Source organism: Triplophysa rosa, linkage group LG9 (genome assembly GCF_024868665.1).
Source record: "Triplophysa rosa linkage group LG9, Trosa_1v2, whole genome shotgun sequence".
NCBI classification, from domain to species: domain Eukaryota; kingdom Metazoa; phylum Chordata; class Actinopteri; order Cypriniformes; family Nemacheilidae; genus Triplophysa; species Triplophysa rosa.
Window position 1 is genome coordinate 24,699,193 of NC_079898.1, and position 26,949 is coordinate 24,726,141.

General features: G+C 36.6%; 3 protein-coding genes and 1 long non-coding RNA gene across 6 annotated transcripts; 2 read left to right on the forward strand and 2 right to left on the reverse strand.

Annotated features, from left to right (window-relative positions):
- Positions 1-2,139: 2,139 nt before the first annotated feature.
- On the forward strand, positions 2,140-7,073 carry syf2 (SYF2 pre-mRNA-splicing factor). The gene is made up of 7 exons (XM_057342072.1): positions 2,140-2,190; positions 2,553-2,651; positions 3,512-3,637; positions 3,820-3,937; positions 4,566-4,656; positions 5,116-5,214; positions 6,334-7,073. The coding sequence occupies exons 1-7, from the start codon at positions 2,173-2,175 to the stop codon at positions 6,497-6,499; spliced, it is 717 nt and encodes a 238-aa protein (XP_057198055.1). The 5' UTR covers positions 2,140-2,172; the 3' UTR covers positions 6,500-7,073.
- A 4,249-nt stretch (positions 7,074-11,322) lies between these two features.
- Positions 11,323-14,666, reverse strand: rsrp1 (arginine/serine-rich protein 1). Of its 3 annotated transcripts, XM_057342675.1 has the most exons (6): positions 14,407-14,666; positions 13,298-13,839; positions 12,994-13,148; positions 11,791-11,880; positions 11,530-11,694; positions 11,323-11,437 (listed from the first exon to the last, which is right to left on the reverse strand). In XM_057342675.1, exons 2-5 carry the CDS (start codon positions 13,776-13,778, stop codon positions 11,560-11,562), a joined length of 861 nt encoding a protein of 286 aa, XP_057198658.1. In that variant the 5' UTR covers positions 13,779-13,839; positions 14,407-14,666; the 3' UTR covers positions 11,323-11,437; positions 11,530-11,559. The 3 variants fall into 3 exon arrangements, 2 of the variants coding, with proteins under 2 accessions (XP_057198658.1, XP_057198657.1); XM_057342674.1 differs by having other exon boundaries at positions 11,323-11,694; positions 14,407-14,665; XR_008963587.1 differs by lacking the exon at positions 11,323-11,437 and having other exon boundaries at positions 11,661-11,694; positions 11,791-12,757.
- Positions 14,667-15,083: 417 nt separating this feature from the next.
- Positions 15,084-17,055, forward strand: mgst3b (microsomal glutathione S-transferase 3b). Its single transcript, XM_057342676.1, has 4 exons — positions 15,084-15,356; positions 15,459-15,581; positions 16,079-16,151; positions 16,680-17,055. Exons 1-4 carry the CDS (start codon positions 15,231-15,233, stop codon positions 16,778-16,780), a joined length of 423 nt encoding a protein of 140 aa, XP_057198659.1. The 5' UTR covers positions 15,084-15,230; the 3' UTR covers positions 16,781-17,055.
- A 6,053-nt stretch (positions 17,056-23,108) lies between these two features.
- Positions 23,109-26,897, reverse strand: LOC130559744 (uncharacterized). The gene is made up of 3 exons (XR_008963612.1): positions 26,768-26,897; positions 25,546-26,378; positions 23,109-25,380 (listed from the first exon to the last, which is right to left on the reverse strand). It is a non-coding gene; the product is annotated as an uncharacterized LOC130559744 (long non-coding RNA).
- Between the last annotated feature and the right edge of the window lie 52 nt (positions 26,898-26,949).

Below are 26,949 nucleotides of genomic sequence, written 5' to 3' on the forward strand. Positions count from 1 at the left end.
ACCTTTAACAAAAAAGCTTGTCCAGTTTTAAACAATAATACGTCTTTAAATATCCCAAATATAAGTAACAATCGAGTTGTAGCCCATTAGAGATGTGCTGGTGAGGACATTTTGATCTTCAAAGTTATACATTTAGATTATTCCCTTTCCTTCAATAAAAAGTATTATTAACATTATTTATTATTATCAGAATAAGACGAATAAGTCGTATCACATGATATACTTACGTTGTATAACACAAATAAACAAAAGGTCTTTGTTTTTCTTAGGCCTACTTTAAAACGAATGCTTAGTTTGGGGTTCATTCATATTTAATAAAAACACAACAATAAAATAGCCTATGTTAAACATACCTTTACGGTGCATTTATAATTAAAATATTATTGAAAAACTAAATAAGATAGATAAAAGACCTTATAACGCAAATAAATAACAAAAAATTCCCCTTGCTTTAAAACATTTTTAGTTTGTGGTTCACGTTTTATGAAAACATATCATTAAAGTAAAACAAACACAAACACACTTACATTGAACGCAGAAATTATTTTTTATTAACAAACGTTCTTTTGCGCTCTCGTCTCTGTCATCAATCATTACGTTGTTTCACTGTTCTCACGCAATCTCTCCGGTGCTCTGTGTTGCGCGCTGTTTGCAGCTCGCGTCGTCATATGGGGAAAACACGTCCGACGTTTAATGAAGAACCCGATAACTAGCTCATATGCGTGATAGTGGGAGACTTAACAGCCGTCTCAGACTCTCCCGAAAGTAATTATAAAGGTACAAAAGGTACAAATATGTAGGCCTAGAGGTGAACTGATATTGTATTATGATATGAACTACCTATCAGGCAACGTTAAATAACTTAAAGATCTACAGTGATGAAATGATAATCGATATTTATCCACTTGGACATTGGTTTTACTTGTCAACTTGTTTTTCATGTTCTGTTCTGCGCTTTGGGAAGTTTCTTTGCTCGATCCATTTGGTCATTTGACTGTCAAGGAGTGATTGGTTGACATAATAACTTGATTAAATAAAATATATATTTATTGAACTCGTTTAAAATGCTAGACAAAAGTGAAACTAAAACGTTTTAGATAATGACTTTTTCGTTATATTTTTTTATTATTTATAACGTTTTATTTTTAAAAAAAAAGTATATATATTGGCACAATGGCGCCCCCCCCTTGTGGGGCGCCCCTATGCACCGCTTATACTGCATACCCCATTTTTGCGCCACTGCTAACTATAGCATAAAAATCTCTGTAGCTCACTGATGTCATGTCTGATAAAGCTGAAGCCAGGTGCTTTGGCTTTTCATTCCATCTGGTTTGCAGAAGCACATCAGTTCATTCGTGTGGCTTCTGATCTGGAGTTTTCTTTAATCTTAAACTGTAAACTCAAGTTCATTACATCCTCCTAAATAGAACTTAATTATACAGACTCAGACTGTATGAGCTGTGGACAGACTTCCTGTTAGTGGCACATCACAGATGAACTGAGATTTATTGTTTTTCAGTGAACTTCATTCACTCTGTTAGCCATCAACTCGAAAAAGTTTTCCTCACGTTCATATTGCTGCATGTTCAGATCGATACGCGGATTTTAAAGTAGTACATTGAAGTAATATTTTCCCAGAATGTTTTCAAGACCTTGTTTTTAAATCTCTGATACATTCGTCTGAAATTAACTTTTGGGGCTAATTTCATTGCACTACTATCAGTCAATATTCTTTGTTTGGTGTTTGGTAAAAATGACCAAAAGATTGAGGAAGTTTAGCACGTGACAGGACTTCTAGACAATTTGCTGTACAGCACATAGCAGCAGCTGGCACCACATATTATACTGGGAAATTAATCATTATTTTTCTAATTTTCATTGTTCTTCGTGTATATTGTTTCTTTTAAATTAAAATTGTATATTGATTTTTGTGTTTTTGTCACTATATGGTATTTATTTTCATAAAATAAACAATAATATCATCCTGGTTTGTCCTTTTGTGTATCTCTTACTTTTATTGTCTTCTTAATTTATTTATTTGTGTTAATAAATGATAACCGTTCAACGTTTGCTATCATGACAAGGAACCAAAGAGATAGGAACTCCTTATTAGGTCATTTAATTTCCTCCGGTCTGAAATCCGTGACGCACTTCCTATTTCAGAAAGAGAACATGGCGTCTGGGACAGAGGTAAACAAACACGCGAGATGAAATATACTTTAACTATGAACTAAACTTGCAATTTCATTTATTGATTCAATCATTATTATTTGTGAAATGACAAATTTAGAGCAACAGTAAGCGTGAATGCTTTATAAACGTTATTCTTATTCTCACGGCTAACGGTGCTAAGTTAATGCTTATGAACAGCTTCTGTAACTATTACGTTACCTCATCACACAATACCTCATCACAAAAAGTGTTGTGTCACTCATTTAAATAATGTATGACCCATTGTTCAGATCAGGGTCAACTGAGCATTTGAGCATCTTATGTTTTGTTATATTTTGTCTGTGACCTTTTAAATGAGATGTTGTGATTTGTTTGTGCAGGTTGTTGCTGCCAGCGGTGAAGAGGAGGTTACTGAGGCTCCAACGGGACAGAAGAGAGAGGAGAGGCTCAGAAAGTTCAGAGAGCTTCATTTTAAAAGGGTAAAACAATCAAATTTGCATTAAGGCTGCGTCCAAATACCTCCACTTGGGGTCTTGACCACTGAGAGCGCGTGCACGCGACAGGAAGTAAGATCGCAAGTATGTCCTATGTCTTAAAAACGCCAAAGTGCAGTGCCCTTATTAGCGCACACTAAACCCACACTATCTTGAATACCGCTTCCGAGCTGGTTTTGCTCAGGTCTCGCGAGATGTTGCGGAAAGCTTTCCAGTGTAAGATATACAACTACATTTTAAGGTTATATCTATTTATTCTATGTTTGGCTAACATGTGTTTTTCTTTTGGTTGTGCTTTTTTGGGTACAGCTGCTTTGATACAATACAAATAAAGCACTATAAAAATAAATCTGACTTGACTATATAATTAGATATTACATATCATTTCGTAGTAAAATGTAGTGTTACACAGTTTATTGGTGAAAATCCAGAGTTATTTATTTTGTAAAACTGCTTTTTATCACATAATTAGAAACACCACATTAATTAACGTTATATGTTTGCACTTGCTAAGTGTGTCCCATCGGGTTAGAAATACTAAGTGCAGTTTAGAGAGTGACATTCATGATTAAAGAGTGGAATTATTAAATCATTTGAATTAGTGATTTTTATCTCGAGTTTGATCACTAACTGTCAGTTTCTCTCAAATGTTCATAAACTTAAAACATACATTGTACTCACTTTCATGCTTGTGTGAAATGGAATAAAAAATTATGTGATGATGACATACGTTTAGAAAGCGAGAATGATAGACTCTTCATGAAACCTTAGGGCAAATAAAAAGTACAGTATATAAAAGTGCAGTCAAATAGCCCAACTATAATCAATATGATATGTGTTTGTAGAATGAGGCTCGTAAGCTGAACCATCAGGAGGTGGTGGAGGAGGACAAGAGACTGAAGCTGCCATCTAACTGGGAGGCCAAGAAAGCTCGTCTGGAGTATGAGCTCACGGTGGACCAGAAGAAGAAGGTACAGCACCTGAGCTATGTTTGATTTGACTCTTAGCTCAGAAAATACTCACTCAATACTTCAATACTTTTTTTTCTATACATTCCGTTTATAGAATTTACACAGCCTTGGTTTTTAAACGTCAGTTTAAGAGAGCAGGCTATTAGAAGTGTGTAAAGGCAGTGTGTGTGTGTGTGTGTCAGGAATGTGCAGAGCGTGGGGAGGACTATGACCGTGTGAAGCTCCTGGAGATTAGTGCTGAAGATGCTGAGAGATGGGCAAGGAAGAAAAAGAAGAGGAACCCTGATCCAGGATTCTCGGGTAGGAACTGCTTGGCTGATTTTGTTTGGCTGAAAGTGACAGTGATGATAATTATGTGCTGTTCATTTGTTTTTAACTTAAGTGTTTAATGTTCGTGTTAAATCATGAATCGGTTTCAATGTCAGATTATTTCTTTTAATATATTTGTACCTTTTCCTTTGTGACAATCCATAATAAAAGGATTAATTAATGATATGATACAATGATAAAATAATCATTCTTTTTTAATTAATAAAATAATTGTTCTTACATTTCTGGATTATCCAAATAAAGATATTAACACATGGTTATTGAAACTTTTTTTATTCTATTTGAAAACTGTACGTACCTTCAGATTTTTGATCTACCGTCCACCTCTATTTTCAAATATGAAAGACTCATTGTTAATGTTAATGAGCAGCCTGATTGATCGTCTGCTTTCTGAGAGTAAGAGGGAATGTGGCGGCCATGTGTGACATTAAAGATGTGAAACTGAAAACATGCAGGGCTTGTGTTTCACGCCTGTTTAGCTTCGGTTCTGGTCATTATTATCATTTTCTTCTGCTTCTCCCTTGAAGAGCTCTTTTCCCTTGCCGGACCCCCACTGCTTGATGTGTGTTTATTCATCTGTGTGTGTGTGTGTGTGTAGGGTACGCTGAGGCCCAGTTGAGACAGTACCAGAGACTGACAAAGCAGATCAAGCCTGATATGGACAACTATGAGAAACAGAGAGAAGAGTGGTAAGATATTCATTATCCTTCACTGACTCTTTGAATTGGAAGGTTTAAATTCATTATGGTTGCAGGATTGTTGCTGCAGTGGAAAAATATCAGGGAATTTTAACATGGTAATTACAATACCTGGAAAAAGCATGGAAATTATTAACATTTTAAAAAGTCAAGTATCTAAACTGAATGCACATTTTTCTACGCTTAATAAAGGTCTCTTTGAAGTAAGAAGTGGTTATGTAATTCCAAACCCGTATGACTTTCCTCCTCCTGCGGAACACAAAATGTGCTTTTCATATAATGAAAGTCAGTGAGGTTGGACTTCAGTAATCAAAGTCGAACCCTTACAGCACTCAGGACAACCCATTGTCATTTTTGCGTGGACTAGCCCTTTAATGTTAATATGTCCGAAGATAGCATGTCTGATCTTAACCGGTTTGATTTATACATCTCTTATCTATCTGCTTTCAGTGGTGAAGATTTCCATCCGACACCAAATAGTCTGATTCACGGCACTCACGTCCCTTCTAAAGTGAGCATCGACCGTATGGTGGAGGACGTCGAGAAACAGTAAGTGTGTGTGTGTTTACATTTAGGGCATCTGTAAGATTTCTGAACTCTCCACCACTTGAGTTAAGCATCAGACCTTTTACACATCAGAAGCACCTGACCAACAGGTTCTGACACTGTGTGTTTATTAACATGTCTATCATTGTCTTTTCTTTCACACCTCTGTCGTTCTCCATCAGAATATGAAATGCTTTCGCACGGTCTGTTTGTTTGAGATCTGGGCCTTGTGCGTGTGTGTTTCTCGGTCCAGATGTGTTTGCGCTGTTGCGTGCCTGCGTGTTGAAGAGGATTTGTTTATGTGTGAGATGGCATTCTTCTGATGCGGAGGAGTTGCTTTTAGCTTCTGAGAGACATTAGACAGGGTCACGGCTGCCAGATCATGACGCACACACACACTTTGAAGATGTTTGAAGAAACGTCTGTGTTTGCGTGGGAGGGAGGGATGTTTAGGAGTTTCAGAATCTCTTTGATGGAGTTTAAAAACTGACATTGTTACAGTATCAAAAATCTGCTGTAGCAAATGAATGGCTTTAAAGGGAGCTAGGCCAATAGATATTTGCTCTGTATTCTCTGATTTTGCTGCAAATTAACATTGGGAATATCATGATTTTCACAGCAATTAAATTACACGGTTGTTTCATTAGTTTTTATGACAGTCTTTCATACTTTCATACAGTTGAACATGCAATGTCACAGATCTGCCTTATATTAGAGACCTAGAAATGCAGAGTTCTGGATCAATCTTCATTTTGCTACTTTTGTGGAAAACAGTGTGACAAACAATTTCTAGATTCATGTGAACTTGATTTTTACAGTTTTTCTGCTTGCAGTATTTTGACATTAATGCTTGATCTTTTTAGGCCATTGCAGCACAAAGACCTAAATATCAAATCATTGGATGTTGTCAAAGGCTTAAAATATATATAAGAGGATTCTTAAGAGTAAAGTCTTGGTGTGCAGAAACATGTTCTTACATGTGTGTGTGTGCGTGTGTGTGTGTGCGTGCGTGCGTGCGTGCGTGCGTGTGTGTGTGTGTGTGTGTGTGTGTGTGTGTGTGTGTGTGTGTGTGTGTGTGCGTGTGTGTGTGTGTGTGTGTGTGTGTGTGTGTGTTGTGTTTAGGATTGAAAAGCGCTCAAAATACAGTCGTCGCCGAGCCTACAACGATGATTCCGACATCGATTATATCAACGAGAGGAATGCCAAGTTCAACAAGAAGGCCGAGCGGTTCTACGGTAAATACACAGCAGAGATCAAACAGAACCTGGAGAGAGGAACAGCCGTGTAACCATGGAAACTGTTGCTATGAATGTCACTTTTCCATCTGCCAAGCAACCATACAGAAGTCATACACAAATGTTTTTATCTTCGTGTGAAATTATAAAGTCTCTCTCTTCTCTGTGGTGGACAAACTCATGGAAGAGGTGTACATTTAAATTCTTTTTTTTTCTTATGCTATCATTGAAAGCTTTATTATTGATATGAATACTTTTACCTGCTAAAGTGGACATTTTCTGTCAGTGTTTTTGCTTTTGTGTGTAAATTCATTGTTTCCACAGTAGTTGACTAGTAGTTCAGTAAAAACAATTTCATACCACAATTCATTGTACTTTGTGATTTAACTTTATATGACGGATGTTTTTTCTTACTATAAACATGGTGGATTTTATATTGCACAGCTATGAAGTTGCTCCTGTAGTTTTAGTGATAATGGTTTGGGCTTGTTTAAGCAAATTAGGTGTGTTCTGCACCAAAAAACAGAAAAAATGCATTGAAATTTCCTTATGTGTGTGGGTAAGAGACCGTAATTAAGCAAGAAAAAAAATGAGCATGATAATTAAACGTGATCATTTATCTTCTGGCAGAATTATTGTGTTGGGAAAATGTGTTATTCCGTATCTTCATCATCGGCCGCCAGGTCTTGTTGCCCTCAAGCGTCGAGACAAGAGACATTGTGACCTGAGCCGACTTCAAAGTAGATCAGAGATCATTCTAGATCTTCTAGATGTAATTTATCTCTGCTTGGGAACAAATCTCTTATGAAACAACTTTCAAGTGTGGTGTAGACGAGTAAATGGTTTATCATTTTACATTCAGGTCATTTAAAGGAAGTTTACTTTTACATTTGGCAGACTCTTTTATCCAAAACGACTTAAATTGCATTATACTACACATTTGTTTCTAAGTATGTGCAATCCCTGGGATCGTACCCATGACCTTGGCGTTGCTAAGGCCATGCTCTAACCACTGAGCTACAGGAAAGTTTACAAAAGTAACTTTATGGTCTATTTTTTACAGCTCACTCTATGCGTTTAATAATCTCTAATGGGAAACTGTACCACAGTGGGTACATTACCTGTGAGCACCTGTGGGTCATTAAGCAAAAGAGACCATGCAAATCAAACTATATATATATATATCTTTGATATTGGAGCCGCTCGAGTCGAGCTCTTGTGTGCCGATTCTTCATACGGACTAAACCCAAAAGCCCTTTTTGCAAATAAAAGAGAAAGAATGCTTCCATTGAGAGCACAAGTTGAGAAGGAATGCCATTCAACAGTTTTTCCTCAAATACACACGCCACAATCCATAACTGCTGTAGTCATGAATAAACTACTGCTCTGGGTGTTTTTACTGGTTAGCGAAGAGTGACAAACATCTGCCACAGACACATCGCATCCGACTAATGCTTGTTTCCAATCCCAGTGGCCTTACAAATAATTGAAACAATATCTCAAACCTGGTTACTTGCAGAAGAACGTTCTGTTGAGGAACAAAAAGAAAACCAAAGATTGTATCAGTAATAATTTGGCTCTCTGGGTTTAGACATCAAGGCCGACAAAAAAAAACTTTGAAATGTATTTTGATGTTCTTGACTTTCTTCTACAGAACACATGAAAAGATATTTTGAAGAACGTTGATAACCAAACAACATTGAACCCCATTGATTTCCATTGTATGATCACAAAACTACAGAGACATTTCTCGAAATATCTTTTGTGTTTCACAGAAGACTCATATACAGATTTCGTACCACGTGGGGTGAATAAATGTTTGTTTTTGGATGGAAAGATTTTATGTTAAGTTAAATAATAAAATATAGGAATAGTATAGCACCAAACAAATTTGATTTAAAGGATCAGTGTAATAATTGTTTATAGTCAAATAGATAGATATAACGATTATGTCTGCATCTTGAGGATTGACATAGCCTGCTGTATTTTAATTGTGCCTAAAGTTTTGTGTTAACAATGAACGTTTAGGAAAAAATCTAGACATAGACGCTGCAAGATTATCGTCATGTGATGAGCTCAAACCACCGCTTGGCATTCGGAGCAATATCAGACATCAAATTAAACATCAAATAGATATTTGCCTGTGAGCGGTTACATGTGCCAATTTTCTCAAGCTGTAATGAAAAGACATCTTGTGTGTGGCAAACAATGTCTTTCTTTATCACATGTTTTTTTTTCACTTTGGATTTCTTTTTTTAGTCTTCAGGATTTCTCTGTGGCTGTGCCAGGCTCTCCAGACGCGGGCATGTGGTGTCTCCCAACAGCTGGAGCATTAAGATGGGTTCTGGAAAATGTGTGTGAATAGAAAAGAGACCTGCACTCATCTGTGTGCGTGCCCTTTTGATATTAGTGTAGACCTCTCCATATACCAGGTGTTATGTGTAAATGCGGTGGCCAACCCTCAGGCCAGGCGAGGATATCTGATCTGAGATCAGGAACAGCTGTTGGATCAATAATCACAGTACTGATGTGAATAAACTTAAATTGCGTCATTTCAGAATATGATGTAGGCCCAGAGATTCTACAGGGTTAGTAATGAAAGTCTTAAAAGGATAGTTCACCCACAAATGAAAATTCATCAAAAGTCACCATTCACACTCCCTCTTGTCATTTTAAACCTGTATGACTGTCTTTCTTCTTCAGAACACAAAAGAAGATATTTTGAAGAACGTTGAACGATGCTATTGTATGGACACAAAACCAACGTAAGTGAATGGGTACCGTCGCTGTTCGGTTTCACAACATTCTTCGAAATATCTTCTTTTGTCCGGTTTGAACCGGAATCAGTTAAGCTTTCAGCAGCATAATGTTGAATACTACAGAAAATCATTTTAAAATCTCCATTTATTTAAATCTATAAATCAAAAATGGGTGTTACAGAAATACACCTACAAACATCAGTGAACGTCTGAGCGATCTTATCACCACAGCAATAACAAAGACAAAGATCCTTCAGAATGATAACATCTCTGCCTGTGCTACAAAAACAAGCTTCATCGGAATCTGTGGTATAGGTTGCACAACACAGACAACATCATTACTGCCAGTGAGATTATGAAATGTTTCCCATTCTTTTTATACATGTGACTGCATTAGGGTGGAGAAAAGACAGTAAATCTTCATTGTCAAGATTGTGTATCATTAGTGGAATTTTCATTTTGAGGTTAACTATCCCTTTTTACACATTTCATGTGAATGGTACCCATACACAACTTGAAATATCGTTTATGCTCATATTTTCAAGAATATACACACACATATACTGTACATATATATATAGGGATAGTTAAATTAAAATTCAACCCCGTAAGACTAACTTGGCAAAATGTTGTGATTTCATGGAAAAATGATAACTGAAACTTTCACTTCCTAACATTCTGCCTTATAGCTGTTCCACAAATAAAATGGTTAGTAAATGATTACAAATCTTAGTTTTTGATTGAACCTTACATCTAATAGTTGATAGTATGCTTAAATCTAACTGATTGTATTATTTCCCACCCTCTTTAATTATCATTATTCCAGAAATATCACCAAGTATTCCAAGAAGTGATACTGGGTCATGTCAAGAGTGAACATGTTAGAAAGCGCAGCAGCAGAACAACAACAGACGTTTTGGCACGAGCTCTGAATAGATGCTAAAAACAGAGAAAAAAAGACTATTGGAGCGTAAACAAAGACCTTTACTTGAGCCCAAGCCAAACCAACCTCTGTAGACAGCATATCATGCTCAATACAACGACTAGATCATGTATAGTGGTCTTATTACACAGCTGTTTATTAGACTCAAATTATTCATTAAAACCACCAAACGCCCGAGAGAAGCACATGGACAAGAATGAGCGAGGTGTCGTTACTGAGATGAGAAGAAATATTCTTTAGTCTTAAAACAGCATGTTGGCACATCACACCAAGCAGCAGAATTAGGTGATTTTTCATTGCAGCGGCTGAGAGATTAACTCATCTAGTGTGTGGTTTTTAAAACAGCCAGCAGGCTAATACATTTCATATTCTATTTTATTTATATTCATTTTTCTAAACGTATAAAATGTCAAGCTTGTAAATCTGGTTTGTAGTAACTTGTAAAAGTTTAATATGTTGTACACAAGCTTGTAATACATTGCTGTTTGCCAGTCTGAAAAACACAGTGCAACAGCGCCACCAAGAGTTCAGACCCTAAAGCCCAGCTCTAAATTGAAAAACCTTTGGAAACCCTCCTACATAATCAAAATTATTTCAGTGGGGTTTGTGGCAACTGGAGTTTTGCATTTAACAATGCATGTAAAAAACATTTAAATGTATTATTTTCACATTACACTCAAATTTAATGGTTTTTATTGCCATAATGATAATATTTTCAAACGTAAAATGTTTTACTTTAAGGTTCACGAGATTCACCCACTTTTTAAAAAATGTATTGAAAACCCTCAAATGTTGTGCTATAACATATTACATTCAAATTGTTACACTGATTTGCTTGTCGTTTTTATTACCATTATAATATTTTTTTAAATGTTAAATGTTTACTTCAAGGTTTCATGAGATTCACATGCTTTAAAAAAAAACGCATCGATTGAAACCCCTCAAACTTGCTGATATTGTTCAAGCTTCTGAATTCTATACCTAATCTTGTGATGGCACAAATGTTGCAATTTAAAAAGTAGTTTTCATCAAGAATTAATGAGAGATCAAATTTAAGTATACTTGTATTGTACCCCTCTGCATTTACTAAAAGCCACTAAACTGGAAATCATGATAACCTCAGGGAAACGTTGGTACACAGCCACAATGAAGAGTAACACACCCAAGATTATTTTTGTGTTCTTTATTTAGAATATCCACAGCGCAAACCCCAAAACAACACAATATTTACACAATTTCCCACCTGTTTGACATCCTGTTGCCTTCTTCCAACAAAACCCACTTTATATCTGAAAGAAAACATTTATCATGAATTCACCGTTTCTTCCCATTCCCTCCCCACACCCCAGTGATGACTACACAAACTATGTACAATATTTACAGTCTTTTAACACCACTGTTCCATTGGCTTTCAGTGTTTGCTTTTAGATGATTTGCAGATGGGGATCCACTGGCCATACGGCTTCCTGTCAGCCACACTGTCAGCTCTTGATGTTACCTTACTGTCATGGAGCGTTGGACTGTTTGAAGGTTTAGTGACAGTATTCTGTGAACACAACGAGGTAATATATACTTTTAGTATATTCATTTTTTAGTATATCTATACATTCATTATGTTTGACTAATGTTCTAAACAACTTACATTGATGCTGAAGATAATTGGCTTTGTTTTGGGTGATGTGTGAGAAGTCCCTTCACCACTATCATCATCATCATCATCATCATGGTTTACCTAGAAGAAAAGGAGGAAAATGGTGATATTAACAACACTGTCAATTTTATGTAAACCTACTTGCTAGCACATTGTCTCAGCTTTAAGTTAAACTGCCCTCAGCCTGTAATCGAGATACATACTGAAGAGAGTCTAGCATGTGTATTACTAATTCTGACCTGCTAATGAGTGTAAAAGGACATCAAAACTCAAATACAGTTCAGGTTTTAAACATTTGCTGAGACTACAAGTACAGTATGTGTCACAAGAGAAAATTCAGAAAAGCTTTGTTCACACTGCACCGGACCCAACTTAGATTTTTCTTTATAGTCTAACCTTAAGGTTTTCACTGTTCGGTAAAACCACACAAAGCAGAAAAGCACAACCCAAATTAGGGAAAATTTATTTTAATCCTATTAGACCTTTTCGACTGAAATGATTTCAAACCACATAAGTTTGATGTGCCAAAATAATCAGATTTCTGCTGCCTGTCTGAACAAAGCAAAAAAGGGGGAAAAAACTTGGCTGAGCGAAATAAAGAAATTGTGTTTCCAAACCCCATCCATCATGAGTGGAGTAAGCTCTCTCTGGTCTTCACAAACACTGAACAGAGGAAAACTCTGGTAAATGATAATACAAACCAGTTCAACCATCAGCAAACATGTTCTGCCATTCTAACAGTTGTTGTGTGGAAGGGGCTGAGAAGTGAGATGAATCAGACACGTGCGTTTATATTACTGTTAAAAGTGTTTTGTCCGTTTTTCAATACAATTCTACCGCTGACATCGCATTTACTTAACCTTTGCAGTTGTGCATTTAAGACTTAAAGTTGGTGTCTTTCAAGTCATGTGACCACCCCCTTTTTCCCTCTTTGTCCAAAGGGTGAAGGAGTTCGGCTCTACAGGAACAGAAACGATACAAACACAAGAAATGAAGCTAAGGCCGCTCCTCGTCACAGTGAGAGAACACACACACGTGTATACATACACACTCACTCTCTCCAACACACAGTAGTACATACTCTTCAGTGTGTACTGTTACCTAATCTGGATAGGAGTTGTTCATCATTCCATTAAATCCGTCAGGCAAAATCATTCACGTCTGAGGAGACAGGTGTGTGTGCGCGAGTCTCACCTGTGCTGGGTCATCTCTGAACCTTTTCTCTTGAACTGAAGATCTCTTCTCCTCCTGCTCCTCCAACTCTTTCAAGCTCGCTGGCAGCTCTAAGTTTTGCACTCCCAGAATCCTTGCAGCATTCGTTTTGGCAATATCCAATAGATACTTTTTCTCTGTGGTATTAAAACACCAATTAGTAAACTACCATAATTGGCCATGGTAACGATTCTTAAGAAATTAAATGAAAAAAATATGAAGGTCAGAAAACAATGACAGAACTTTCACATCTGAGTGCACCGTTTCTGCATCTCTGAAGTCTTACCTGCATGACTGAGACGGATGGCAGTGCGTTCCTGGCTCCGGGACCGGCTCCTGTGAGATCTGTACCTGTCAGGAGAGGGGGAAAACCGGCACCGATACCTCCCCACAAACCTACCACCCCACCAATGGACAGGAGAGCAGGATGACCGTCGGGAGTAGCCGTAGGGACTTGGAGAGCGACTGCGCTGTCGATAGCGTCTGCGACCAGATGATCGTTCTGGGGACGGGCTGTAGGAGCGGGAGTGAGCACGGTAAAGGCGTGGGGGAGAATAGTGGCGGTGGTGGCAGCATGAGTGGCTGGAAACCCGGTGACAGCGTGGGTGAGAGCGAGAACGGGAGCGTGAGGAAGAGGACGTGGAGGAACGTGATCTGCGGCGCCCCCGTGATGACCCCCGTGACCTGCGGGAGGAATGGCTCCCTCTGCTGCTGGAGGCGGAGCCGTCACTGCTACTGCTGCTGGAGCAAGAGGAGCTGCCAGCCATGGAGATTTCTGATCAAAGATGTGTTTCACACTGGGGCTGCCCTCCTCCTTCATGATCAAACCTACATAAAACACAGCAAACAAAAAATATTAAACAACAAACACTGGTACAAAGATAACCAAGATTGTTGTTTTTGTTATTGAAATATAATTATTTTAAACACAAATAACAAAGAGGACAAAAACATAAGAAAACAATTATGAACAGTAGTAGAGCATATTTCTTCCTTTTATTATTATTAAACAAAATGTTGGTACAAATGTAACAAATAGATATGAGCTATTATTGAGAACGTGCTGGAATTAGAAGTAGGTCAGCTGACGTAACGGAGACCCCGCCTCCTCTCGTCAAATTAGTTACACGAGCGTCTCTAGAACATTCCACATAACAACAGTTAACAAAGCAATAACTAACCAAAGCTATCAAATCACCCAAAGGTCAAATAACGTATTCTAAATTCTGATATTAAAATGTTAACTTTTCAATATTTGGTGTTAATTTCACAAGTTTCCAGAGCTTTTCTCACTGTTCGCTAATTTTCGCTTTAGAGAAAAAGACAACTGATTAAATTAATTTCAGACAGTTAATTTACCGTTCAATAAATAAATAACATTAACAAGTAACTTACCGTCACTGACTTGATCCAACTGTATCAAAGTGATGTAATATGAGGGGAAACGCTCGACAGTCCTCGAACGAATTTGAACCAGAAACCAATTTATTTCAAAATACACTCCTTTCCACCGAAAGGGATGTTTATGTGCTTGAAAAGATTCAGTTAGGTATGAGATGGCTTCTCAAATATGAGTTTTGTATGATCAACAGCGATCTGAAGCAAACCTGTGCGTCTCACGAATATTGTAGCCGCCGTATCCTGCGCAGGCGCAGCCTGTTAAATAAAAAAACTGCTGACGTCATTCCTCATATGAACAAAAAGAACAGTCCGACAGCATAAAAAAACGTTTGTTTTAAAACATACATATATATATATATATATATATATATTATAAAATCTATTTTCATGTGAATGACCTTGGTTGTTTCATGTGCACAACTAAACAAAGAAAGTTCTCCCTCCCATCAATGTGATTTAATCATGTTTATTCATTTCATTCAGTAATTTTACCGAATCGCTTTATTCTTACTCGACACCCACGTTTAATGTAACCAATGCATTTAAACATATTTACCACTTTATTTGCTTATTTAAACATTTGTTAGATAATACCAAGTGAACGAATGTGTCGGTAGATAAACAGTAGACTCGAGAGATAACGAGCTTACATAACGTTGTTATCGCGAGATTTCACTCTGGTCACCAGTAAACACCCTTCTACACAAATAAGTGTCCGTGCGTGAGCTGCATGATTTTGCATTTTTCCCTACAGATAAAAGAAGAATATCCTGTGCTGGATTTAGACGGAAGATAGATCCTAATCGGTGCATTTCAAAATGGTGGTTGAGAACGTGCTCCCGGCTAACTTTGGCTATGCAATTTTTGTGTATATGTATAGTTTTGTCATGTTGACGTATCTCGGGTTTAAAGTTGGTGGTGCGAGGAAGAAATTTGGCGTAAAGGTGCTGTAAATCTTTACATGCAGTGCATAATGTTACAATTTTGGATGGTTTTAAGGCGCATGCTTTATTACTGTGTGTTGTTTGCTCGCATGTTGTGTTTAGTATCCCACCATGTACAGCGATAAGGAGCAAATATTCAACTGTATCCAAAGAGCCCATCAGAACACGCTCGAGGTGTATCCACAGTGGCTTGTGTTCCAGACCATCGCTGCATTGGAGTATCCTGTGAGTACTTCTTACCCTCGTTTTACATTAAGACATTTATAATACGTTGATTCTGTAACATCAGAAATTGTATAATAGTATAATGATTCATAATATTTTTGTCCATCCTATGGTGTTATTTATTATTTTACTCAATGTGATTTTTTTAAAGATTTTTTGTAAAACAGTTTACACAGTTTATACTTTTTACACAAAAGTATGCTTTTTTACAATGAGATATTTACATATGACATTTAAACACCTGCATGCAAGTGTGTGGTCATCATAAATTAAAAGTATGCCTATAACATCGCTGATAAAAAGAAAAAAGCGTACAGGCTTTGAATGGTATGTAGGTAGATGACCATAAAGTGACTGAATTGTTTTTCGGTTAACAATTCCTTTAAAGATATGGGCTAGTAATTTTATGTAAAAATTATTCTATACCATACTTATTCATAAATACCCTTTGTCCCACTTCACATCTATATAACTTGAACTTTAATCTCCCACGTCAGGTTGTTGCCTCTGTGTTAGGGGTCATCTGGGTGACAAGCAGGTTTTCTTATGCCTGGGGTTACTATACAGGCGGTAAGTTCTTTTGTACACATTGAATACTTTAGCTTTTTAAAGTTTTGTGCGAGTATACGCAAATCAATATAACTGTATAATGAATGTTATACTGTCACAGTTAAAGCATGTGTCACCACTAAAAATTGTTTGTATCTTTATAACCATGTGGCAACAGTAATTCCCCCTCATTTAGATTATTTCCTCTTTTTTCGAAGTGATACAAACCAGTAGATTACATTATTAATAACAAATGAGTTCAGAGTCAGTGCAAAAACAGCAATACATACAGTAATTGTACAGTAAAGAAGTAAACACTGTAAAACTTTTTTAAACATTAGATGGTTTAGATAAAAATTGTTGTTAATTGAATAAGCCACATTCAAAGCCATTGTAAAATTGCTTAAATGTGCAAAGTGTGAAACTACCGATATATATATATGTTTATATCTTTGTTTTGTGATCTTAATGAGAAAACCAAGGTTCAGATTATTCTTTAAAGCGTTTGAGGCTGTTTCTCATCATCAGTGTTGTCTTTCTCTGTGTCAGACCCCGCTAAGAGAATGCGTGGTGCATATGGATACATCGGGGTGTTTGGAGTCATAATTCTCTCCATCTCTGTGGCTCTCAAGCTGCTTGGAGTCTTGTAAAGGCACTCATCACTTAGAAATACCACATATAACCAAAACTTGACATATATAGTGTAGATTTCAATATCATTAAACATTTCCATCTTTTTCTATCTTTAAACATTTCCATATTTTTCAAATTGCATTGTTTTCTGACTTGTAATTTGACATATTGTTGAATATGTAAACAACTTTTTTTTAACTGTTTGTTGTTTGGAGACTTTCATATACACATGCTGTTGTCTTTTCTTGCTTTGCCATGCCATTTTTGCAATGAATTTAGATATATAATAAAATTTGTGAGATTTTAATAAGCCTTATGTGAGTGCTTGTAAGTGCCTCATAAACATTTACTATATTTGTGTAACAAGCTTTGTTCAGGGTTGCCACTCTTCTTGAAAGTGCTTGAAAGTATTTGAATTTCTGACATATGAATTCAAGGACTGGAACGTATTTGAAAACAGACATAGGTACTTGAAAGTGCTTAAATTAAACAAACTAGATTATGTTAGTTGCAGCACTGTTAAAAATATTGGTTAGTGTTGCTGAAGCCAGAACAAAAAAACGTTGCTGATCTGGGGGAAAGCAGGAAGAACTTAAAAAAGAGGCTTTGAGGGGACGGATCGTGATCATGTGCAGTACTGCATAAATCAGTCAGAGGCGTGGAGTTATTTAACTCGCTCAATGCCAGAGAAGTGCAAATTCAACGATGCTTGAGCTATATTAAAAATATGGTTCATCAAAGTTAAGATGTGGGGTACACCAGCAGGTTATGCATCAAGCAAACGGTTAAGATCATCGTATACAGTCAAACATATGTTGTATTAAACCACACTGCTAAATAAGTTTCTTTTCAGCTATGTTCATTTCAAGAATAATTTCATTAGTTATCATTATTCTTGTCAGTGAATGTGCCTTAAGAGTTTGAATCATTTTTAGGATGTTAAGAAACACTGAAATGCTAGCTAGATAGCATTGGTTTAGTGAAAACAAAACATGCTCCCATCTGTTGCAGTAATGAACTTTTGCTGTGTGTTTGGGCGGAGGTTTGGATATTTGAGCTCGCTGTGTCTGAAGTCGCTCAGTCATTTTTTATCAAGTTCACCATATCAGCAGTGATGGAACGAAATGTTTGAATGCTGGTGTATTCCTGCACGCCTCAGAGATCTGTATCTTTTTAAAACTGGTTTGTACCTAATTTTGAATATAACAGTAATAATAATCATCATACAGTAATATCATATATTTTTATTTACAATTTATTTTATATAATGTCTTGAAACTTTCCAGAGCACTATTTAAAAAGTGAAAGTGACCTATTAGTCAGATATAGTGACCCATACCCGAAATGTGACCTCTGCATTTAACCCATCCAGAGAGTAGTGGACACACGTACACCCGGAGCAGTGTACAAACTTTCCAGAGCACTATTTACGCAGATTGACAGATGACATTGAGCGCACATAGCGCCCTCAGGTCACCGTTGATTACTTGTCACATTGAATGCTAAATAAATAAATAGAAAATAAAAATATTCAAATGAAAGGCGAATTCCAAACAGAAGTGAACTCACCTATGTTGTACTACCTTTGAAGGGCAGAACCCTTTGAATTAAGCTTCTTGAGGGCATTCTCATCTGTTTATTATCAAAACTAATAATGCACAATCATCCAGGTACTAGTGTTGTCACGGTACCAAAATTTCAGTAGCCTGTACCAATACCAGTAAAATTCCACGGTTCTCGGTACCAATTTTACCAAAGCGGTACCAAAGCAAAACACCAGTACATGCTAATTGAAACACAATTTTATCAATAAAGCTCATTGTTAATATAAATGTATGGAAAGCAATGCCATTTTGTATACATGAAGTACCAGTTAATTGTTGCTGAAACTGTTGTGTGCTCTCTGCTGATGCTGATGCACATCCTCCTCAGTCTGCTGCTGTATAAGACAAATAGAATAAACTTCAGTAAGTCAACCGACTGAACAAACATGCATATGCAATATTAAAACAAACCTCCGTTTTTATACTGCATTTACACAAGATTACTTGCATTAAGGTAACTGTATATTAAAATAATAAATGCAACAGATATATTTTTCTTTAGTTTAAATGTGGCTTTTTAAACCTAATAGAGTTACAGTATCTATCCAAGACATACACATTGCTAGTCATGCAGTTAGTATGCTAGTTTTCTAGCACATAGATTTCAGATAGGCCAATATAAAATAGGTACTGTAAACCCCATCCTGTCCTCTCATTTATTTTACCCCATTACAGTTATAAAAGCATTAAATGGTTAATCAGGACACTTGACTGGATTAGCATTGGCGCTAACAAATTAACACGCAAACAGGGACGTTTATTTTAACGTAACCTTTAACTTAACATATGATACAACATTCATAATGCAAACGCGAACAGAATTTGAAACTTACCACTTGAACTTGTTTAAACTTAAATCCGGATGCTTCCTCTGAAACTGTTTGTTTTCTTCGTGATATGACTTTAATCTGAAGTATTTCTGCGCGCATCTCTTGTGGACGGAGCCGCGCTTATCCGCTCATCACGTCTTGTTGCGTCTATAAAAAGTTTCCGACTGACAACCTGTCAGACAGAGCATCACTACCCGGTTGACCCGGTACGTCGGTGCTACCGCGTCTTATGAATATTAGGTACCGACAACTTTTTTATTTTTAGGTACCGACTTGGACCCGAAGTACCGGTACTTTTGGTAACACTACCAGGTACTTGTCATTCTGACAAGTACAATAATAATAACATATATGAGATTATATTTACAAATGATTAAACCAAATTGAATGTTTGTCTTTTTTTTTACTTTTTTCTTGCCTAAAAACCAAAAGTAAAAATGTTTTCCCTGTAGTAGGTTTGCATTTGTTAGAAATGGTTTAATAAAATATTTAAAATCAATACATAATACATTATATAATTTGCTCTTCAGGCAAGTAGCCATGTTAAAATCAGGATAATGTTCAGCCAGTCGGCTGTCTTCGCAAAAGAAACCCCTTCTGTGTGATACTTGTCTCCGCTTCAGTCCTTTATTCTATCATAAGCGGGTGCCTGTACTGTACAGTATCCCATACTTGCATTGGAATGTCTCCACAGTTACTATGAAAAATAAGCCAAATCACTAATTGACCAGTGTGAATTTTCTAAATTCCTCAAAACAACGAACAATTTTCTAAGTCTGACTATCTATTATAAGTAACTCGAGACAAGACATTTTTATACTCCACGTAGACTGTAAATCTTAAAAAAACCGATGTGAAATGTAAACGTTATTGTGCTTTTTATTCAAAGAAGCTCCCTTTTGTTTATGTCTTGTCCTCTCCAATATGGCAGCATTGTTGAACCCATAACAGCAACAGGCCAAAGCCTTCAATGCGGTGTCTATTTATGTCTGTGACTGCATGTACCCTTTGCTAACAGACTTCTGAAATGGCCCTTTGTGAAGAGAGAAATCATAAAAAATGGTATCCTTTTCCCAAAGTGCCCGGCGACGGCACAAAAACACAGTTTTAAATTTGGCCAAAACGTGCTTGAAAAAGTCCTTGAAAGTCCTTGAATTTGGTGTTGATGAACGTGTGGGAACCCTGGAAATAAAACTAATCCACAGCGTCTTCAGAGACTCGATGTCATGAGTAAATTAAGACTTATGTTCGGTCTTGCATCCAAAACAAAACACCTTGTTTGTTTACAAAGCATTCTTGTAGCTCACTGTAAGTAGTCCAGTGTGTTGGTGTAAAACAATGGTGGACAGTGTACAACTCGATGAGGACTCAATCAATGTGACGTTTGTTCAGTATTAAGTGATTTTACTTTGTTCCTCACCAATAATTAATGAAGAATCAAGAATGAACACCAGTGTTGCCAACTTGGCGACTTTCAAACCCCTTTAGTGACAAATCTAGCTACTTTCTGAATAAGCCTTGGCGATTAGCGAAACATTCTGATTCACTTCTGCCCCTCGAGAGCGAGTTATTGCCTTCCCAGTGCAGCACCGCCTCTCTCTGTCTACTCTGTTCAGTGAGCACATTCAGTTTAGACCGCACTGAGATACGCATGTACAAACTGTGTTCCCAGAACTAATCACTTATTGACCTTGTTTGAGCATTTATGATTTAAACGCGATGACTGTTTGGACGCATAAACATGAACACAGACAGATTTAGCTGTTCAACAAAAGTGACTCCTGGTGTGTAGTTTTAAGTGGTTGAGTTCACTGACTATTACATGGTTTTTGTTGTCTGCCAACAGAAACATGTCATTAAGAACCCATTTATTGTGCATTTGGGTGTATTGTTTTAATATAATACTGTTTTACATGAAAATAAAAGGCTTTGAATGTGCTGTACTTGAAGAAAATTCAAGTTAAATTTTGAATTTACAAGTGCAACATTTTAACTACATTTAATCAACGTTTCACATTGAAGAATCCACTCCAAAAACATCAAACTTCACCATCATTTCTCAACAAATCTACAACAAAAACAATTAACTTTTTAAACCGATCCTTTTTTAAATTGCGCATTACAAAATAATTTCTTAGATGTGGATGTAGGAGTACATCAACGTCTAGACAGTGAAGTTTGTGAACCTCTTACAGTCAACAGGCTCTGATGAAAAATCTCAAGACCCACCAAAATAGTTTCAAACGGAATAATGGTAGAAAAAAAGAGTTTAGTTTTTATTTTCCCTCTTGTATAAATGAAGTTCAATTCAAGTAAATTGTATTAAAACTAAACCCAAGAAAAAAACAACACACAAAAAATAAGATGAACCTTATAAAGTATATGAAATAAAGAAAGGTAAGGGGGAAAGTTAATGCATACACACACACACACCTATGTACACACATACAGTATATAGGCATCATATACATTGTACAACTGCTCTCATGGTATTATTGCAAGTCTTACAGATGAGCTGGAGATACATTCTCAACAGGTCAAAAGAGAATTTGCAATCTTGTCATGGGTTGCAGTTAGCATTCCTGGGGAAAATAGTTATGCGGTTTTAGTCTGACTCGTACAATAAAAACAAAATTCAAGTATAAAGCTCTAAATCTGATGTCAGCAGAGCTCCCAGTGAGCAAGCACACAGTGGCAAAAAAAAGGATTGAAGTATATAAACGAAAGAAACCTTAGGAGAAACCAGACTCAGCCAGGAGAGCCAGTTCTCCGCTGGCTTGTTAACAAAACACTGCTGCATCTTGACAGGCTAAACTTGTCTAAGCTAACTAAGCTATGGAAAAAAAACATTACAAGCTTGAAGTACATGTTTTATTGCAATAAAAACCGTGATTAACTCATCTTTACGGTCTTCATATGAAAATAACATATGTGAGCGTATAATATGAAAACACTTCATGCATTTAAGAAAACACTCATTTCCAGACTCACACCTGTAAAATTAATCCTAAACACTGACGTATGAACACCCTTTAACACTTAACACATGGTCATGAGCGCACTTTAGAGTGAATTCTCATGTGCGACTCCAGATTACCTTTTTGTGTGAAACACTTTTTACACTCAGGACATGAGTATGGACGCTCTCCAGTGTGAATTCTCATGTGAATAGTAAGACTTTGTTTTCTCGTAAAACTCTTTTCACAGCCAACACATGCGTACGGGCGCACCCCAGTGTGACTTCTCATGTGGGTATTAAAAGTACTTTTTTGTGTGAAACTTACTTCACACTGAGGACACGTGTATGGACGCTCTCCAGTGTGAATTCTCATGTGAATTTTGAGATTAATTTTTTGTGTGAAAGTTTTTCCACACTGAGGACACGTGCATGGCTTTTCTCTAGTGTGATCCGTAAAATTCCTTTTGTTTGTGAAACTCTTTCCACTCTGACGACAAGTGTATGGACGCTCTGTAGTGTGAATTCTCATGTGGTCATCAAGATGATGTATCTGCGTGAAATTCTTTCCACACTGTGAACATGCATATGGCTTTTCTCCGGTGTGAATTCTGATGTGGTTATCAAGATGATGTTTTTGCGTGAAACTCTTTCCACACTCAGGACAAGCGTACGGGCGCACTCCAGTGTGAATTCTCACGTGGACAGAAAGTGTTCTTTTGTTTGCAAAACCTTTTTCACACTGAGGGCAGGTGAAAGGCTTTTCTCCGGTGTGGATTCGTATGTGCTTCACAAGCTGCTCTTCACTTCCAAATCCATTTCCACAGTGAGGACAAGTAAAAGATTTGGTGGCCTCCATTCTTCTCTTTCTTTTAGGAAAGAAGGTATTTTGAATTTTCAAGCAACTAGAAGATATTTCTGATCCCAGCGTTTCATTATGTCTAAAAGCAAACAGGAGAAGAATGTTTACTGTGCTATTTTACTTTCTATATTACGTAGTTTTCAATTTTGTTTCAAGACCATAAAATCTTAACAAAGACTTGTAGTGATTCATAAAGTACTAAGGGGTTTTACTTTATGTTCCTCACCAATAATTAATGAAGAATCAAGAATGAACACCAACCTCTTTGTTTTGTATTATCTTCATTTTGCAAGGGTCTGTATTACTCACGTCTAGAGAGATTTTATGCAGCATTGACATAACATTTTTCTACAGCAGCATAACGAGATATTTTTCTGCTTAACTACACAAATATGAAAGATAACACCTTAAATAAATGTTGCCACTATTGTCTTATAAGCCCAGATCCTAAACTAACTCAATAGTGAGCGCAGAATAGAAATACAAGTTACAACTAGCAAATCGCTTTCTATATGGAAGCTTGATTCCGCCAGTGAGAAAAAATAAATACGGTTATTGCGACTTTATATCTCAGAATTGTGACTTTATTTCTCAAAAATGTGACTTTATGTCTCAGAATTGCAACTTTATATCTTAGAATTCTGACTTTATATATCAGAATTGCAAGTTTATTTCTCCAAAATGTGACTTTATTTCTCAGAATTGCAACTTTATATCTCAGAATTCTGACTTTATATCTCAGAATTGCGACTTTATTTCTCAGAATTGCCACTTTGTTTCTCAGAATTGCGACTTTATATCTCACAATTGTGACTTTATTTCTCTTACTTTTGAGTTTAGTTCTCGCATTTCATGTTTTTCTGTCACATCCAATTGATGGCGCCTGTCCGCGGTCAGCACTTGGATGCCATGTGATGCATCGGTTAATGCACACTAGGCACCTTACACTTTATCGTCAACAGAGCTGTGGATTACATCTTGCGGCGACGAGGTATATTACAATGATTTGAATTCTATTAAAAACCGTCTTGTAACAAATAAAATGTGAATAAATCCAACCACGTAGCTTGAGTGTGTTACCTTGTATCAGTATGATAAAGGGCCAATCTTACGCCGTTGATCACGTTGCTCTTATCAAGAGATTAGTTGATGCTCTCTACAAAGGTCGATTCAAATTCAGGTACGCTAGTAGACAATGCTTTTTAAATATGGTCATTTTGTAAAAGAAAATTAGCTAAATATGACGTTGTTTGAACACTTACGAAAATTAAGCATGGTTTTACTATAGTTAAAAACGCATACTTACTAGTTAAACCGTGGTTAAAACATGGTTAATTCTCATAAGGGATATGATGATGAGTGAGTTACAATGTGAAAGGATAACACTTCAGTATAGGGGGCCATTCTCACTATTCTTTTTTATTTGTTAAGCATTATGTATGTGAAAACATACTCTTTGGTCAAAGTGTGTTCAGAATCTGTCTCTCGGTCCTGGAACTAAGAATGGATATGTTTGCAGCTTTCTGTAAGACTTAAATATTTACACAGACATTACCCTCTTCTCTTATTTAAATATTCGTTTTTAAAATTAAACTAGAGTAAAACGTCAGTTCAACATCATCTAGGCCTATAATGTTCAGTCATCTCATTACAAATGACAAAATAATAAATATAAATTCAAGCAAATAATCATATCAAATTAAAGTATGTTTTTGCCAATACAGTATATTCTTTGTTAAGGAGGACTTCATACGCCGCTTTATGAATAAACATTTAAACATTTTTCTAGCGTAATATTACAGAGCATACAAAATACCCAACCCAACACCATACAATAAAATTACCAGAAGAATGAAAAAAATGCTCAGTTAAGCAGGTATAGTATGGTAATGGTAACTGAAATTAGATTTCCTCCACTGGTCCGAGGTTACTTGAAGAGAAAGAAGCCTGGCTGTAATTCAACACCATGAGGTAAAAATGAAATGGCAATATTAGGCAAATTTCAAATGGACTATACAGTGAATACTGTACATTATTTTGGTTATGATCTATTCATCCATTTCCAGTCCATGAAGAATCAGTTGACGAAGTCTCAGGTAAGAGTCCGTAATTTCATAAACATCATTCGTCATGACAAGGTTATGTTCAGCCATCAGTTCCACACAAAGTTGAAAGACATCCTCATCCATACATCCACAAGGGTAGTCTTTAAATATACAGTCTTCTCTGCAAATTCTCAGTTTTGTTTGATCAACTGGATATAAGAAATTCTGCACTCCATATAAACTGGGAACACCACTGGGAGCACGTGGGTTGGCCTTATCCTGTGGCAATTCCAAGCACTGACTGTTTCATCAAGATCCTCCTTCATAAAGGAAATAAATATATAAACGATTTATATTATTATTTTAAATGATTTTTTAAATAATATTTTGTATTATTTATTTTAAAATATCATGTTACTAGAATACTTTTAAATTAAAATCTAAGATCACTACTAAAAGCAAGTGAATTTAATGTGATACTGTACCTGAATAAAATGTTAAAAAGCAAAACTGAATTAGAGATTTGTCAATAAAGCTGCCAACAAAGTGTCCGTCTTCTTTAAGTTGTTCAAAATGATCCATCCAAAATTGAATGCATTGGCTTCTCAGCGTTGACCACCATCGTTCAATTCTTTGATTTCCAGTGCTTGGACCAATTGTGACACATTCTGCATTTGCAGCTTCTCTGAAAAATATCTGCATTTCTGCTATATGTTCCACGGTCAATTCGGATTCTTTGCGGGTAGCCGTTATTTTCAGCAACAGCATTTACTTAATAACCGGCAATTACTCGTGGGTCATTGTTAGTTTTGTTGGCCTCAAACCAGATGATTTTTCTGGAAAAACCATCGATGCATCCGTTTATACATATTCCGTAAGGTTTTAGTTTGTCATAACCGTCAATATGCCAAACATAATTTGGACCACGACTGTTATACACGCTTCGACGCAGACGACCACGCGAACGAAGATCCACCCCTTGTCCATCTAACAGGTGCATCAACTGGCGGACAGTTTCTCTGTCCGTGATAATCCCATACATCCAGCATTTTTGATGCATCCATCGATAGCCATGTTGACGTCCAGATATTTGCAGCTGTTGGTGAATAAAATATGAGACTTCGGCAACATCTGTTTTATTGCGTCTCCGCCACAACCGATTCCTCTGTAACGTTCTTTCAAGAGTCCGGAGGCTTAGTTTTATATTGTGTGACTCCTCCAATAAAATCAAGATTTCTCTATTTGTGAAACCACAACGAAAATAATCCTCTATAATATTATCCATTCCATTCAGCAAGGCTGACCGCGGACAGGCGCGCTATCAAGTGAATGTGACAGAAAAACATGAAATGCGAGACGTAAACTCAAAAGTAAGAGAAATAAAGTCGCAATTGTGAGATATAAAGTCAGAATTCTGAGATATAAAGTCGCAATTCTGAGAAACAAAGTGGCAATTCTGAGAAACAAAGTGGCAATTCTGAGAAACAAAGTGGCAATTCTGAGATATAAAGTCGCAATTCTGAGTTATAAAGTCGCAATTCTGAGAAATAAAGTCACATTTTTGAGAAATAAAGTCACAATTCTGAGATATAAACTCACAATTATTAGATATAAAGTTGCAATAACCGTATTTATTTTTTTCTTAGACTGGCGGAATCAAGCTTCCATACTTTCTATGAGATGAAAGAAAACCCTCTTAAAACTTACCATTTAGCGCTTTGCTTTCATACTCGGGTCTCGTCCGGTTGCCTTCGCGCACTGTAGTTGATTAATATGGTATATTGCATTTAAAGACACTCTTTAACCACACAAATGAAATACGCCGTCTGTGTCTGGTGCATCGCTTAAATTGCTCCGTGTATGTACCTCTTAAGAATCTGCCTAGTTCC

What these genes read in the sequence shown, in the direction of transcription:
- syf2 (XM_057342072.1), top strand. An exon ending in GAGAGCTTCATTTTAAAAGG is followed by an intron (nt 2,652 to 3,511) that starts GTAAAACAATCA and finishes ATGTGTTTGTAG; the next exon opens with AATGAGGCTCGTAAGCTGAA. An exon ending in GAGAAACAGAGAGAAGAGTG is followed by an intron (nt 4,657 to 5,115) that starts GTAAGATATTCA and finishes ATCTGCTTTCAG; the next exon opens with TGGTGAAGATTTCCATCCGA.
- rsrp1 (XM_057342675.1), bottom strand. Translation starts at nt 13,778, where the DNA reads ATGGCTGGCAGCTCCTCTTGCTCCAGCAGCAGTAGCAGTGACGGCTCC. An exon ending in TCAGAGATGACCCAGCACAG is followed by an intron (nt 11,881 to 12,993) that starts GTGAGACTCGCG and finishes CTTTTCTTCTAG; the next exon opens with GTAAACCATGATGATGATGA. An exon ending in CAATTATCTTCAGCATCAAT is followed by an intron (nt 11,695 to 11,790) that starts GTAAGTTGTTTA and finishes TTGTGTTCACAG; the next exon opens with AATACTGTCACTAAACCTTC.
- mgst3b (XM_057342676.1), top strand. Translation starts at nt 15,231, where the DNA reads ATGGTGGTTGAGAACGTGCTCCCGGCTAACTTTGGCTATGCAATTTTT. An exon ending in GGAAGAAATTTGGCGTAAAG is followed by an intron (nt 15,357 to 15,458) that starts GTGCTGTAAATC and finishes TGTTGTGTTTAG; the next exon opens with TATCCCACCATGTACAGCGA. An exon ending in CTGGGGTTACTATACAGGCG is followed by an intron (nt 16,152 to 16,679) that starts GTAAGTTCTTTT and finishes TCTCTGTGTCAG; the next exon opens with ACCCCGCTAAGAGAATGCGT.